This window comes from Gobio gobio, assembly GCF_949357685.1.
Source record: "Gobio gobio genome assembly, chromosome: 21".
Lineage (NCBI taxonomy): Eukaryota > Metazoa > Chordata > Actinopteri > Cypriniformes > Gobionidae > Gobio > Gobio gobio.
The window spans coordinates 15,628,034-15,646,074 of record NC_137117.1 but is presented as its reverse complement, the minus strand read 5'-3'; the positions used below and the strand labels follow the sequence as shown (position 1 = coordinate 15,646,074).

Genomic DNA, 18,041 nt, shown 5'->3' with positions numbered 1-18,041 from the left:
GTGCTTTAAAATAATATCTTTAAATTGAACGCAGCTTGGTTTGTTATTTAGCTGTTTGATAATTAATGCATTTTGCTGACTAAAGTTTGTGTTTATATATATATATGCACAAATAGTATATATAAATATAATAATATATATACACACATAATTCGTTTTGAAAGCACTAACACATAAACAAACTTGTATTAGATGCGATTAGTCATTCATCGATTTGACATCACTAACACGTATATAAACAAACTTCTGTTAGATGCGATTAATCGTTTTGACAGCACTAACATGGACATATAAACAAACTTATATTAGATGTGATTAGTCGTTATTAATCGTTGCACTAACACATAAACAAACTTTTATGTTACATGCAATTAATCATGATTAATCAATTTGACAGCACCAACACACATATATAAAACAAACTTTCATGTTAGATGCAATTAATTGCGATTTATCAATTTGACAGCAACAAAGCGCTTAAATTATATAAAACAAACTTTTTAATGTTAGATGCAATTAATTGCGATTAATCGATTTGACAGCACCAAAGCACTTATATTATATAAAACAAACTTTTGTTAGATGCAGTTAATTGCGATTAATCAATTTGACAGCACCAACGAGCATATATTATATAAACAAACTTTTGTTAGATTCGATTAATCGATTTGACAGCACGAACACGCATATTATATTAACAGACTTCTGTTAGATGCGATTAATCAATTTGACAGCACCAAAGCACTTATATTATATAAAACAAACTTGTGTTAGATGCAATTAATTGCGATTAATCAATTTGACAGGACCAACTAGCATATATTATATAAACAAACTTTTGTTAGATTCGATTAATCAATTTGACAGCACTAACATATTATATTAACAAACTTCTATGTTAGATGCGATTAATCGATTTGACAGCACCAACGCGCATATATTATACAAACACAAACATTTGACATATTCGATTCATTGCAATTAATCGTTTTGACAGCACTAACACACATTAACAAACGTATATGAGATGTGATTAATCATTATTAATCGATTTGACAGCACCAACATATATATATATATATAAAAATTCATGTTAGATGCGATAAGTTGTGATTAATCGATTTGACAGCACCAACGCGCATACATTATATAAACAAACTTTTGTTCAATTTGATTAATTGATTTGACATCACTAACACACATATATTATATAAACAAACTTAGGTGCGATTAATCGTTTTGACAGCACTAACACATATAAACAAACTTTTATGTTATATGCAGTGAATCAAGATTTGATTTGATTGATTTGACAAATGTTTATGTTAGATGTGCTTAATCAATTTGACAGCACTAACATATATTATATAAACAAAAACTTTCATATTAGATGTGATTAATCACTAGTAATTGATCTGACAGCACTAACACATACAGTACATTATATAAACACAAACCTTTATGCTAGATGCGGTTAATCACGATTAATCGATTTGACAGCACTGATTTTGACATTTGTACATGTACCTTTAGGAATTGCAGTAGTTGTAAATCTGTATCAGCATCAGTAGTACATCAAGTAGGCAATGAAAGAAACAATTGTCACTTCATTCTTCCAGGTCCTAGCTTAACACAGTGTGAAATAAATGCAAGGGCTGGGTGAGAAAAATCAATTTTTAGAGCTGCCCTGGTAAGGCAAAAATTGACAAGAATCTCAATCAATAAACTGCATTAGAGTGCTGACCCATCAGATAAAGCCTATCATTATATCACAGGTCAATCCTGTTAAGCAGAACATTTCCATGACCCTTTTTATTTTTAAACACATTGCGTAAAATATAATCATTTTAAAAATCACATTCGTTAGTTTTCTTTTTATCCAAATAGCCACAGTCTCCCCTAAAGTTGCCCGAGGTTGATCAGATTTATAAATGTACTTCCACTTTGTGTTGCAGAGTTCAATGGGTGCAGCATATACCAGGAATGACCCAAAGCTCATTTAGATTTCCCGCGTCTCTTTGACACGTAGGGGAAGCGTCACGGCGAGAGATCAGCACCCTGGACAGCGGCGGTCGTCAAAAATCAGCACACTCGGAATCTCCCACGGGAGAATCGAGCAGGAGCGCGCACGGCAGCGAGACGTTTGTAAATGAATCATTTTGATTGGGCGAGAGCGCGCCTTGGAAACAAGGGCCGTGTGTTGATGCGCACGGCAGAACGTCCATTTCGAGGATGAATCAGAGGGGAGCAGCATCAGCATCAGCATCCCCATCACATTACGATCCACAGCATCAGCCGCTCCGACTGACCAGCACACCCTGCGAAGAAGGAAAATAGGCGACTCGCACTGCGCACGGTGCCTTTTCTTTTTCCTTTCTGGAAGCTCCATCTTCCTTTGAACGTGAACGTGGCGAGGAAGCATATCGGGCCGGGAGGGGGATGGTGATGAACTTCAAATGGAGACAAGATGCTGGCATTTCCCCCCTGCTCCTCCTCAACCAATACTGCCATTATTATTGTTGTTTTTAAAACACCAACCTAATGGATTCTTCTGAGCTCTGTGTCTGGGATGGGAGGTGGCGTTGGAATATGTCGATGGGGAGATGCACAAGGAAATGATGTGAAAGCTTTGTCATGATGCCTCAGATGGACAATAAACAAAAAAACTATAGGATTGAACCTGAAAATAATTTCCAGCTCTTTGGGATTATGTTTTTATGCTGAAGGATCCGCGACGATGACTGTATGTGGCAGTGATGCTCTGAAATGCCATTTTGCATCTTCCTCGTCTCTCATCCGCGCAGCCAGGCTTTGGGTTGCTGGGAGTTTGTGATAATTGCATCTCTTTAGAGCTGAAACAATGCACCGCTGGCTATTCATTGCAATACCATAGGCTTATTATTGTCATCCTCGCGACCTATGATTGTAACAGCATCTAGAGGAACGACGTCGGCCCGAGCAGGCACATACTTGCCATCAGACGGAAAATAACAAGCCCAGAGATTTTTTTCTGACCAATTACCTTTGGTTTGGACACTTTCCTCTGAGGCTTTAGGGTATCAACTGCATTTCTGCTGAATGAAATATTAATAACAGGCCAAAACGAATCAATAACAACACCAATACTAATAAAAACAATAATGCATAATAACGACAATATATAAAAACAACAACAACAACAATAATATAGTAATAAATACTTATATATATATATATACACCATTCATAAAAATAACCACTCTTTCCGTCAACAATTAAACAATTTCGTTTCAGCCATACAACACACACACATGTAGTCAAACATGTTCAAGAACCGGATCCGCATGTTTTTTAACGAACTGAAGGTGCTGGTTTTCATGCGATCCGGTTCTAGACGGTCCGACAGTGACGCAGAGCCGAACAGACGCTCCGACAGAATGAGGGGGCTCGGGATGGGCGGCTGCGGATGGCCGCCCTTCGTTGACTGCTCCCGCCGCGATGATGAGGAAGAATACTACGGGAGCGACCCCAGGCCCAGGAGCCTGGCGTTTGAGGAGAAAGACCCGAAACTGCAGGCGGGCCTGGACGCGGTCAGCCTCTCCAGCAGCACGGCCAGCGGCATGAGAACACCCCAGTGCCGAATCTGCTTCCAAGGGCCCGAGCAGGTACTACCCCAACGCCGTTTTATCCCACAATAACAAGGCCTGTGTGTATTTGCTTTAGTCAATCACGGGCATATTTGCCATTTTCAAATGTAAATCACACATGCTGCTTGTTATTGTTACTACATCTCCACAAAGTACATTGTTCATTAGGTCTTTTTTTTGTCAATACACTGATATATAATTACAATATAATTATGCACCAAGTACATGCTGTCCGAAATATTTTTTTATGTAAATACACTTACATGAACGCAACAATAATAATCTTTTTTTTAATTTATTATTATAAGCAGAAAAATCATTTGGTATTAAGTATGTGTTGTCTAATATTTTTATCATATTTATTCATGTAAATAAACTAGTGCTGTCAAATCGATTAATCACGATTAATCGCATCCAAATTAAAAGTTTGTGTTTACATAATATATGTGTGTGTATTATTATGTATATTTTAGGGCTGTCGATTCATTAATTCATTCGATTCATTAGTTACGGTAAAAAATAACCCGTTAAAATTATTAACACTTGCACTTGCCCTGCCCCAGACCTACTTAGGTCATTTTACATTTCATACAGTTGATTGATGAAGATTATGATGCAGGGAAACAACTCACTGTGTCATGAAGCCTATATAATGCAGTTGGCCATAAAATTCCAGATGTGAGGCAAAAATGCCCTCTTTGAGTTTTAGTCTCAGGGCGTTTTTACACTGGGCACGTTTGTTGTGGTCGGCGTCAGAGCGCGATTATTCCCGCCGGTGCTATGCACGAATACACTCACTCTCGCTCGTATCCATCCAAGGTAAATCATCAACACTATCATCCCTTACATGTGTTTTATTGAACTAAATACATCGTCATCTGATAAAAAGCATGCGTAGTTCAATAAATTAGTGCGGTCAAATCGATTAATCGCGATTAATCACATCCAAATTAAAAGTTTGTGTTTACATAATATATGTGTGTGTACTGTGTATAATTATGTACATAATATAAATACACACACAAGCATGTACATGTTTAAGAAAAATGTGTTATATTTATATAAAATATTTATATATAATATAAATTATATAAATATACATACATTATATACATGCAAATATTTCTTAAATACATACATGAATGAGTGTGTATTTATATTATGTACATAATAATTATACACACATACATATGTAAACACAAACTTTTATTTTGGATGCGATTAATCTCGATTAATCGATTTGACAGCACTAAAATATACATTTAGTTCTACAAAACATGCATAAAATTGTGTTTATTAAATGATATTGTTCTTTGGCATTGCTTGCATTAAATATAAAACATGTAGGCCTGGTTTCACAGACAGGGCTTAGATTAAGTCAGGATTCAATTAGGGCATTTAAGTAGCTTTAATAAACGTGCCTTGGAGAGAGAAAAAAACATTACTGGTGTGCATCTTGAGACAAAACAATGGCAGTGTCATATTTTAAGATATGTCAGTGCAAGTTGCGTTCAGTTGAAGACTTAAGCCTTGAAACTGAGGAATAAAGTGTCTTAAAGTTGCATGATTGTTTGGGAAGTATTGGCAACATGTTTAGCTCACGCTCACGCCACCTGGAACAAAGACCATCGGCAACATGCAACCTAACAATGCATTTGTCTTTTGATGGGATACAGGTGTGCCATTGGAGGGTGTCGATTTACAGGTTTAATATCTCCACACAATTAACCTTTCTATTGCTTTTTTTATGAGCAATAAATGTCTCAATGACGCTCTGTATGGAAATGTATAGATCCTAGTGTGGATGTTAAAGCCCCGGGCAGCCTGAAGCTGATTCATTTGCAATGCAAAGACAGTTGTGTTCACACAGGCCGCAAGCAGGATTCACACGGTCTGAAAGACTGAAATGTTAGGAAAAACAATAATAATTGCATCTTGCATTAATTGTTTAAAATGGCAAAATAGAAGTTGGTCATCTACTTATATGAGCGATGTTTTCTATCGCATGACGGATGACCTGCTTGATTTGTCATCCGATGAACGCATCCTGTATTAGTATAATCAGATTCTCATGGATAAATCAGCACGTGTTTGTGTTTGTATCGTATAGGCGGAACACGGGATGGATGTTTGGTCAGCAGCCAAGCTGCGAAACAACAGATGTGCGAAACCTGTAAAGCTCATCTGCTGCAAGTTAGCCGTAGACATCAGCTAATATGGAAAGATGTTAGTGATGTACCAACACAATCCATCTGGCAGTCCATCTGATTATGTCAGCCGTGGTGTCTTTTTTCAATGCGAGATGCATTTCAGTGGAAGCCTGCCTCTCAGGTAGATTGTTTAATGAGCTGTTGAAAGTGCCAGACTGACAGAAGAAAAACAGGCACTAGAATAAACACATAAGGAGTTTGCTGTCAGGATTTTAAGGTCTGTTTGACTCTATCATTCATAGTTATTGTTTAGCTTCAGTTGAACGTCTGTAGATCAAGGGGTCATTTGCCCCTGCTGGTGGATGTCAGAACTGCACCATTTCTTCAACTCTTATGTTGTTCCAAACCTACATGACTTTATGCAAAAAACAAGATTGTTTTTGAGGAACATTGTGCTCTAAAACAACATTGGACCCCATTGACTTTCATTGAAACAAAGCATGCTTAAATTTTTTTTTTTTTTTAAATAACAATAATTAGAAGCGTTTTTTACATTGATGTCCATTAAAAATTAATAATTTAATTGTATTAAAATATTGTATTATATTATTGTTGATATTTTACCTGCCCCCTGGATAAAGCGGAAGAAGATGGATGGATGGATGGATGGATATTTTACCAGTGCCTAATTCTGTTTTGGAGGTTCTTAAAACATGAAATGAACTATTATATTATTTATAAACAAAATTTAATATTTAAAATATAATAATTTGGAATATTTTTCCCTTTGATGTCACAGCTCAGGAACATTTTCTAGAAAATTGCACATGCTATTTAGGGCTGCAAGATTTGGGGGGGAAATGTACTTGCAGTTTTTCAGATAATTTGATTAAAAATGCGATAAAAAGCCCCAGGTTTGATTTGATTTTTTTTTTAGGTCTACACAATTTGGCCAAAAAAAGTGATATATATATCAATATGTTATTACTATTTTTCTTAAATACTCAATTTTAATTTACAGTGCTGTGTTTTCTTCTGATATTTAAATTTTTGCAAGCACAAATTTCAAATGTTTCATTCTATTATCGGTATTTGAAGCATTTTGAAGCTTCGTATAACCATTAAATGAACTATTATATAATTTATAAACAATATGTAATATTTCGATTATTTTAGAATATTTTCCCGTTTGCTGCCTTTGACGTCACATCTCTATTTAGTGATTAGTCACCATTTACGGCTCATCTGATTGGCTCGCAACCCGACTGCATAATGATGTCACGCTTCAAATGGCATACTTCCTGCTCAAGCTGAACTGTATAGATGGATGACAATGCAAACATATATAGCTCCAGGAATGATAGACCTCCTTGCTTTAAACATGACTGGCGTGCTGAAGGGGAATGTGTGATATATCAGTCCTCATTAGTCAGCCTTCTGATCCGTCAGAGCTTCTGGAACATGTAAAACTGATTTGTTTTGATGTGTTTGTGCTCGATACGAGCTCTAATCAGATTAAGCTGAGAGGGGTTTTTTATGTGTTGCTGATTGTGATTTGCCATGATGCTGCCGTCTCTTTTCAAACACATAACAAAGCTTTTTGTCAGTGATTACTATGTGGAGAGAATGATTTGAGCGCTTCTTACAGATGTAGAGACGTTCGGCTGTTGTTCCGAGAGCTTCAGCTGCTTATGCTCGATTTTGGCTGAACGAAATCTGGCCTTCCATCTCGGATAACAGCTAGATACACTGAAACAACAAGAGGAGGACAGGCTGTACTTTAAAGCACAGTATGACTCATCTAGGTCCACTTATCGTAACGCTCACATTGATCAGACTGGACAGACTCGTGATGTCAACTCTACTGGAGAACTTGATGGGAAATGTGCAGAACCGTAGGGTTCAGAAGTGAAAGTGTTTCTGTTTTTGCATTCTTTAATTTGCTGCATTTTGAAGTGAAAGGTTGAATAGAAAATTTATATTAACGACCATTTGATTTTCAGCAACAAGTTATTAATATGATCCACACCGGATGACCATCTTCTCCAGCATGATTGTGCCTTAAAGGTGCAATGTGTAACATTTTTGCAGTAAAATATCCAAAAACCACTGGGCCAGTGTTATATATATTGTTCAGTTCAGTACTTACAATATCTCAAATGTTTCCAACTATTTGTAAATGGAAAAAAAAATGTTGTTTTAACCAGGGAACCGGGATGTGTGAGGGAGTCACTTGCATCATATCTGCGTTCCCCTCGGTTGCCGGCTTTATTTTGCAGAAACGCTTTACTCTGACTGCAGTGTGCAACAAGTGTCATAGCAGCCGCAGAGTGAACGCACAGAGTAACATCATAACATAATTTTCAACGCACTCAGATGTGCGTATTATCTAATATGATAAACAGAGCTGCGTTACCTCATACTCATGACCGGAAAAGTGGACGTGGCGCCGGTGACTGTGTCATAATAAACGTCCCGCTGCTCGCGAGGCGTGTGTTGCGTTCTTCTTATTAACAATCGCTCCAGTGGCCTTGCTCAGCTCCCATAACACTTGGTCCTGCTCTGCTTCATACTACAGTAACGTTAATAATCACATCCATGAACATGATTTCTGCCCGAGAGTCCTATACCGATTCTTTTCCACCGGCTGTGAGGTGAAGACCACATGTCCCAAGATTCTGTGCTCAAACATGGCGTTGTCAAACCACGCCTTTGTTTTTAATAGGCGACCTCTAGCGGACGGAAAAGTTTTATAGTGCTGCTTTAATGGAAGCAAGCAAATCCAAATAATTTAGGCTACATCCACATCTCAAGAAATATCTGCGTACACACGAAACCACTGAAACCGACTCAAAACGATGTAGTATACATGCCAGGCCAGTATGTGGCGCTGTAATTCTGCCACAGAAATACACTAAAAACTGAGAAGTAGGAGTTGTGGCTAGAAGGGGCACAGCAACGGTCGGAAGTGAGGCAAAATCTCATGATAAAATAACAATAAATAAATGTGCTACTTTCCAGATTGTGTTTTATTAACACCTACATCTTCCCCAACCCTAAACCTACCCTTACAATAATGTAAATACAGTAATTAAATAATGCAATATTGATGTGCGCATGGCCGTAGCTGTATCCCATCTAGTCTTTACCGTGCGGGACGTGGTGTGATTTACGGTAAAAAAAAACGTCAGCTGTGGTTGCCAGAACTACCCGTAAAAAATATTGTAGCAACATTTTAGATTTTACAGGACAGCACTTAGTTTACTATCTATTTTACAGTTCAAAACCATATCATTTAAAGGTTTATATTGTAATAATTACGTGTACACTATAAAAATTTACGGTAAATTTAGGGTAAAAGTTTTTATTTTATTCGCTGAAATAATGTTAAATTACCAACCGATTGAAATACTAATATCTGTCATGTACCTTTGATATACTGACAACCACCAATCACATGAATCAATGATGAATCAAAGCTCATCACAAGCAGCTTCTAAGGGGACAATACTAATATATAGAAGGTGCTCAGTGTCATTCACACAAACACTAAACACCAAACACCATCACGTTAACAGACAAGATATTTAAAAAATGCAATAAACATTAATTTAACAACATTAGATGTAACATAAAACCCTAATGTACATAAATAATTAGAAAAAACTAAGTTATTTAAATGAAAATACATCAAATGTGAAGTGTCACGCAGGGAATTCTGGGAATGTCAATTTACGTTTTTTCGCTGTAAGTAACGCAATGACTTGTTTTTCACTTCCAAAAACTGTACATTTAATGGTATTTTACTGTAAAAATGAAATGAAATGAAAGGTTGGATCCATTACAGTTATTCACCGTATATAGTACGGAAACTTTCTGTTTTAACTGTTTTTTTCCTGTAGCATTTTTACAGTTTTTTTACTATTAAAAAAAAACGCCGGATCGGTGTGGACGAAACGCTGATACGATACAAATTTTTTACGTATACAGCTAAACGCGTCTCCGTGTGGACGGGGCCTTAAAAAAAACAAAACAGTAAAATTAATTACATTTATTTATTTTCTAAAATTATTATTATATTATTATTAATTTAAGTTTAATTTCATTTTAATTCATAATTTTTCCATATTTTCCTTGATCCCACTGTTTGTTTTTCATGTACTGGACTGACTCAGTAGAGCGGAGTAAAAGCCTGATCTCTTTACTGGCCCGTTTCTGTGTTTATCAGACAAATTGAGATGAACACATTATAAATCGGTGTTTCTTTTCAGAATCAATAGTGATTATTAAGCTTAAAGTGGTTCTCATTCTAGTCACACCTCAAAATTGCATTTAGACGCGCTGGTACCACAGTTAACGAATCGATGCAATTAATGACCACAGATTGCTTTCCTCTTTTTTCTTCTTTTATGCCGCAGTACCTGAGTACTTCAGAAGCCATTCGGTGTTTCTTTTGTTTGCAGTCTTTCTCTAAAGATTATATCAATCTTACAGTCCTGTTTCTCTGCCTCACAGTTGGACATCCTGTTCTTTATCCTCGACTTGTTCTTCACATTGTATCTATTGCATGTTCTCTGGGCAGCTCTCGAAATGCTGCCGTAATGTTAGTTGATTCATGGATTCCTGCTAATATACCTGGTAAAGTCACTGTCAGTTGTTTTGCTGGGTTATTAGTGGTTGTTGCTCATGCTTAGGGTTAAGGATTTATACAAATAAGGGACCTTAGATATTATTCATGTGCACATGTTAGTTAGGGTTGCAAAATTTGGGGGCGGGGGAGGGGGCGGTGTAGGGGGTTGTAGTTTTTATGATAAAAATTGCTATAAAAATGCTATAAAAAGCTCCAGTTTGCTGTACTTGTTTGTAGGGCTGCACAATTTGGCCAAAACTCTGTGATTATATATCAATATAGCAATAAAATAATAATAATAATAATAAAACAATTGTTATTATTCTTGAAATACCCCCATTTTATTTTACAGTGAAATATTACATAGTAATATTTATTATTTTGATTAATATTTGTATATCAATATGACAATACAATAGTAATAATATGAATAATATAATCATAATAATTATTATTGTTATTTTTATACTCTATATTTTTATTTTACAGTAAAAAATTATAAAGTAATATTTCTTATTTTGTTTATATTTTATATCTGTATGACATTATATAATAATAATAATAACAATATTATAATAATTATTATTGTTATTATTATTTTATAGGCTACTCTATATTTTTATTTTACTGTGAAATATTACAATAGTAATTAAATTTTTTTAAAATATATTTTAATAGTAGTACTACTAATACTTTTTTAAATACTCAATTTTATTTCACAGTGAAATATTACAGTAGTAATATTTATTATTTTGTTTAACATTTGTATCAATATAAGAATAGTAATAAAAATAATGATAGCAATAATAATACTTTTAGTTATTTTTTTTAAATACTCATTTTACAGTGAAATAATATAATAATATGTATTATTTTGTTTACTATTTGTATTTAATAATAATAATAATAATAATATAATATCCATGACTGTCTTAATTTCCAAACATTAAAGTTTTTAACACCAAGTTTTTATTTTGGCAGGGAAAGCTTCTCAAAGCTGCTCTTTTGTTGACAACAGCCTAGCAACCGCAGACTGCACCATAGTGACAGTTCGCAAAAGCCGCTGCTTTCCCAATGAAATTTCTCAAAAGCCTTTTCCCGACAATTCACCCAGAGACGAGTGTTGTACCTGCAGAGCTGCAGGACTTTCAGAGGTGTGTATTGATTGAGTGTCTGGAGCAGTAGAGGCGAGAATAACTCACCCGTCTTTTAACTGCACACTCTTCAGATCCTCTACACACGCTCATAAGTCTGGAGTCCAAAGCTCACGTCAGCAGCCGAATGCACGCTGTGTCCGGGATCGATTTATCATTTGTAACGGCGGACAGGTTCATGAGTAATATCTCATTTACGTAAATCAACTCGACCACAACGCTGTCCTGGAGGGCAGCGTCCAGTCATGGGGATCGTTCTGCGGCTGTAATGCAGCTTTACATGTGACAGGATTGTAAAACCCATAGAGGCTTTCAGCAGATGTGTCGTGATCCCGCTGTTTATCTGAGACTCTGGAAACGAACATCTTTGTTAGGCAGCACTGGACGAAATTAAATCAAAGTGATTGTTTATGTTAGGCATATGGTTTCATCTGTACTGTTTTATTACACAAATCTCTTGGTTACTTAATTCTGATTGGTCAGTTGATCAGTTCCATAGTTTTTAACATTGATAACAATAATAAATGAGCAGTAAATCATCATATTACACTGATTTCTGAAGGATCATGTGACACTGAAGACTGGAGAAACTGGAGACTTTGATCACAGGAATAAATTACATTTTAACATGTATTATTCATACAGAAAACTGATCAATATTTCACAATATTACTGTTCTGACTGTATTTTTGATCAAATAAATGCAACTTAGGTCCCAAACTTTTGAATGGTAGAGTGTTAGTTTAGGGTCTAATTCTCACTTTTAACTAGTTGCTTATTAGCATGCATATTACTAGGATATTGGCTATTAGTACTTATAAAGCACATATTCTCCCGGTTTCATAGACAAGGCTTAAGCTAGTCTCAGACTAAAATACATGTTTGAGCAGTTTTAACTGAAAGAAACTTGCACTGACATATCTTAAAATATGACACTGCCATTGTTTTGTCTCAAGATGCACACCAGTAATGTGTTTTTCTAGTGTACATTTATAAAAGCTACGTGCAGTGGGCAGAGCTAAAGAGTCACAAGAACGCACACACAACAGCCTACATCATGGCACTATCCCTGGATAACTTTCGATTCACTATACGTTCGTGGTGTTGACATTATATGCACTTACGCGCCGATTGCCAACAAAACACAGACATTTGATGCAGTTTCACTCACCGCCTGCGGTTTCCACTCATGACCGAGAACAAACGCACACACTTGCACAACTCCGTTGCTGCTCCGGAAAAACAAACTGCGTAGCGTTGGGTTACTTGGGAAGCTGAACAAGGTTATCGTTCCCTCACAACCAGAAACTCACTTCTTTAGTGACATTGTTGATTTTGTGGTCTATCACTTCTACATTTCCAATTAAAACTGAATGTGTAGCTGGAAAAAATGTAGGTCACTCTGGACTTAATTGTGTTGATGAGGATTTGATTGGATCATAAAAGTTAGGCTATGATATTATTGGCTAATCTTATTTCTTCCTACTCAGCAGCCATATCACCCTGTAGCCTAAGACTGGTTTCCCACTGAAGCTAAGCAGGGCTGAGCCTGGTCAGTACCTGGATGGGAGACCAACTGGGAAAACTAGGTAGCTGCTGGTAGAGGTGTTAGTGAGGCCAACAGGGGGTGCTCACCCTCAGTATTGTGATGGATGCACGATACTGTAACAAGCACCGTCCTTCGGATGAGACGTTGAACCGAGGTCCTGACTCTCTGTGGTCATTAAAAATCCCAGGATGTCCTTCGATAAAGAGTAGGGGTGGAACCCCGGCGTCCTGGCCAAATTTGCCCAAAGGCCCCTGTCCATTATGGCCTCCTATTCCCTATAAATATATACGATTGGCTTCATCACTCTGTCTCCTCTCCACCAATCAACTGGTGTGTGGTGGGCGTTCTGGCGCAATATGGCTGCCGTCGCATCATCCAGGTGGATGCTGCACATCTGTGGTGGTGGTTGAGGAGATTCCCCCCTTCTATTTGTAAAGCGCTTTGAGTGAGTGCCTAGAAAAGCGCTATATAAATATAACAAATTATTATTATTGGTGACACCAGCAGAAAAGAGGCTAGTACAGAGGCAGAGAAAGCTATTATGTTTGATGAAACATTATATATTCCTGGCACAATAGACTCTATGTAGCCCCGCCCCTTTTCAGCGCTGCGCTCGTTGCGTTCTCTCTTCCGGTTTGTATTTCCACAGCATGATCGGTAAGATCTTACGGGTTAATGAATGAACCGCTTGTTTTAAAATCTTCACGGTCTACTGACATTCTGTTATAACATCTGCTTCAAACATTACAATGCTCATGATAACTTTTGTTAACTCTACAATAAGTAAATCCACTTCACCAGCTAATTACTCTTCGAAAGCGATGCCACAGAAATTTACAGAGCTACCGCAAAAAACAGTTCAAAGGCAAAATTCTAAAGATGGCCGTGCGCTTGTTTCTCTGGCGCATAAGGTCTATAAGTCCAGGAATGTTTATTACGAGAGTAATAATTTGATTGTTGATCTGTTGATCATACTCAAGCGGTAACCTCTCGCGGTCTCTCTTCAAGCCAACACGGAAAGTGACTTAAACTGCAATTCATCGACTGGCCACTAGAGACAGGCTCCAAATGGGAGTCAAATCTGTATCTCCCCCATGTTAAAATGCCCAACTTTACAGCAGAAAAACATGTTTACAGCAAGCGGCAACCTCCCGCAGTTTCTCTTGAAGCCAATACAGAAGTGACTTAAACTGCAATTCTTCGACTGGCCACTAGGGGCTCCAGAAGGGAGTAGAATCTCATTGAGCTCCATGTTAAAATGCCCAACTTTACAGCAGAAAAAAACATTGTGGTTTTGGTCTATACGGCAAATTTTGCCCTTCATGACAACTGTGAGGGGGGTGATTTTTTTTTATAACTCATTCGTTTACATTATATAAAGCTTTAAAGTTCTGCATAATTAAGGGCGTGGCCATTTGAGTGACAGGTGGATTGTCGCTCTGGTCGAGCTAGGCCGGCATGGTTTCAGCAACGAAGCACCTCAGCTCCACCCACGTCCCGCCTCTTTGCCCCATTTCAGTTATCCGGGAGGTACGCGGCCAAAATGGCAACAGCCGGCTCCTCCCACTTTAGGCTTCAAAAATGCTGTTCCGAAACCTACAGGTGACGTCACTACATCCATTTTTTTTACAGTCATACTGTGTTCTCTCTTGCCCGCAGGGGGAGCTGTTGAGCCCATGCCGTTGCGACGGCTCTGTGCGCTGCACCCACCAGCCCTGCCTGATCCGCTGGATCAGTGAGCGAGGCTCCTGGAGCTGTGAGCTCTGCTACTTCAAGTACCAAGTCCTGGCCATCAGCACCAAGAACCCGCTGCAGGTAAAGCGTCAGTTCGCTCCTCTAACTCCAACTGTGAAGTATCTGGGTCAGGGCTAAGCACTGGCTAGCATCTCTATTTATAGGCTTGTACAAGCAAAGCAAGAAAATGGCATCTAATAGTGTTGTTTTTTATGTTGTGTGTTTCAGTGGCAGGCGATTTCTCTGACGGTGATAGAGAAGGTTCAGATCGCCGCCATTATCCTGGGCTCACTCTTCCTCATCGCCAGTATCTCCTGGCTGGTGTGGTCTTCTCTCAGCCCGTCCGCCAAGTGGCAGCGCCAGGACCTGCTCTTCCAGATCTGCTACGGCATGTACGGCTTCATGGACATCGTGTGCATAGGTGAGAAGTAGAACAACATGGATAAATCAATGCAAACATGTTTGTTTTATAACGTTTAGGACCTCTCTTTGGCTTCCTATAGACTAACTATAGACTCATATACACACATTTGCATATACATATGATTGGATATGTGTGTACATGTCATTTTTTTATGGGGAAATATGGGAACTCTTTACAATAAGGTTTGTAAACATTATTTAAAGCAATAGGTATCTTGAACTAAAAATGTATTATACTTATTAAGAAATTTAGATGGTTATGTTAATTTCTACACATGTTAACATTAGAATAAAAAAAGTTGTATTTTGTTAACAATATAGTAATACATAAATACATAGTAATAAATATTAGTATACTATTGTTAATAACTTTCATGATACTTTTGTTAAAATATGTGAACTGATGGTACTCATGTTAATTTATGCAATATATTATTATGTAAAAATTAAAAATGATGCTTATATAAAAAACTTACTCTAAATCACACTTATGCATGTATATATAATTTGTAATATTTTAAAGCATTAGGTATCTTGACCTAACAATGGACTATACTTTTTTAATTAATTCATTAATCTTGGTTTGATGCTAATTTTTGTATACATATACTAATACATGTAAATGTTTTAATATTAAAAAAATAATGTTTAAGTATATTGTGAATGAACATCAGTTAAGTTATTAATATTTAAATGAATACAAAATAATTAAATTAAATATTTTTAAACATATTCAAAAATAATGTAAATTTTATATATATATATATATATATATAATTTATGTAACATTTTATGTTATATGAAATAAATTAAATACAATATCTATTTTTATATTAAAAGTAATGTTTATATAAATTAATGTAACAAACTATGATTTTTAAATGTATATTTTTAATATACAACAAAAATATGAATATACTATTAACAACTACTAATATTAATTTGTGACATACTGTGTATTGTAAATTAATATGAACCTAGAAATGCTGTTGGAAATGTTGTTTATTTTTAGTTCACGATACCTAGTGCATTTTCTCATGTAGCCTAAACAATTGAACCGTGTTGTAAAGTGTTAGTGAATCAATTAGTAACATCCTCTAATCTATAACTCCTCACAGGCCTTATAATCCACGAGGGTTCATCCGTGTACAGAATCTTCAAGCGATGGCAGGCTGTAAACCAGCAGTGGAAAGTATTGAACTATGAGAAGTCGAAGGACTTGGGGGACCCGCTGAGCTCCAGCAGTAAGGCAGGCAACCGCGGCTCACGCAGCAACCCGCACGGCCTGGCCAGCGGCAGCAGGGGGGGCCAGCGAGTGCGCAGGTTAAGGACTATCCTCAACCACCACTGCGGCTACACCATCCTCCACATCCTCAGCCAGCTGCGGCCCAGCGACCCGCGGCTCGGGACCGCCACCAACCGCGAGGTGGTCATGCGGGTCACGACCGTATGAGGTCGGACCGGAGAGAGGATGCCACCGCGTTTCAGGCTCCAAGCGCCTTTTCCTGCAAAAGCCAGGACGATTGGGATTTTTCCTTGCATACCGTCTCACTTCGACTTTTTAAACGGACAGGAATGCACACGGGAGCGCGACGAACAATGATGCGAGACATTGGCGCCATTCATTCCTGGAGTTTCTATTGGCGAGACTCTCATGATCTAGCACACTATTGCATTTTTAGTTCGATTTCCTCGCTGGTGTTGTTTTTTTATCGATGCGGTTTTTAAAACTTTTTGATTTTCTAAGGGAGAATGGTACATGAAGTGACACCGACGTGCGATGTATATGGTGAATCATATGGACCTATTGTAAATGATGTTTACGGATGCTTCTGATGCAGCAAGAAAGCCAACCATAACCAAACGATCACGACACAATAACCAGGGAAACGAATTGTTACATACTAAAATATATCAAAGGGGAGGGTGCAATAAGACATAATAAGATTATACAGAGAATAAAAAGACGTAAACATTTAAAATAATTTGATCTTCTCTGCAATAAAGATACCTGTACATTTTACAGTGACCTTTGCATGAGGGTAGAGTTTTATGCCTCCTCGACACATGGACATGATGAATTTGTTTTATTCAGAATGGTGCTCGTTTGAATAAACACTACTATTCATCTGCTGTTTGTGAAATGCATCCTCACACAAAGGCTTTTGTTCGTTTTACAGATACACACCTATACTACCTTTTTGTTTGCATTTTGGAAGGTAACCCTTAAGCAATGGCTCATCACACACAGAGCTTTCATTTGAATATGAACACCAGTGAATTACAATCATTTTTACCATAAGCAACATCTTGATTTGAAAGGACGTTTGATTAGCTTTAGTATTCCAGACACAATGAGTTGAGCGCAAACAGAATTTGTGTCATGATGTTAATTACCACCAAAAATTATTTAAACTCTTCCTTCTTTTTCTTAAAGGCATGGTTGATTATGATTATGTTAGTGTGTAATGTTGCTGTTTGAGCATGAACAATATCTGCAAAGTTACGACACTCAAAGTTCAAAGCAAAGGGAGATATTTTCTTTTACAGAAATCGCTTTTTAAGGACTACAACAAACGACTGGTAGGGACTACAACAAGCTTATTCACAGGTTAGTGACATCACTAACCCTGAAATTTATGCTGCGTTCCAGGCAGGTTTTTGAGGCCGTAAGTTACGACTTCAAACCACGACTCACGACTTTGTAGCGTTCCAGGCAAAGTCATGCCAAACTGCCTGAGCGCAAGGAATTGTGGTAGCTAGATGTAAACAACG

At 37.3% G+C, this 18,041-nt stretch overlaps 1 protein-coding gene across 1 annotated transcript; it reads left to right on the top strand.

Moving 5' to 3' along the window:
* Positions 1-3,302: 3,302 nt before the first annotated feature.
* On the top strand, positions 3,303-17,399 carry marchf9 (membrane-associated ring finger (C3HC4) 9; the record flags this gene model as incomplete). The annotated part of the gene is made up of 4 exons (XM_079802324.1): positions 3,303-3,644; positions 14,769-14,924; positions 15,072-15,264; positions 16,385-17,399. The coding sequence occupies 4 exons, from the start codon at positions 3,303-3,305 to the stop codon at positions 16,717-16,719; spliced, it is 1,026 nt and encodes a 341-aa protein (XP_079658450.1). The 3' UTR covers positions 16,720-17,399.
* Between the last annotated feature and the right edge of the window lie 642 nt (positions 17,400-18,041).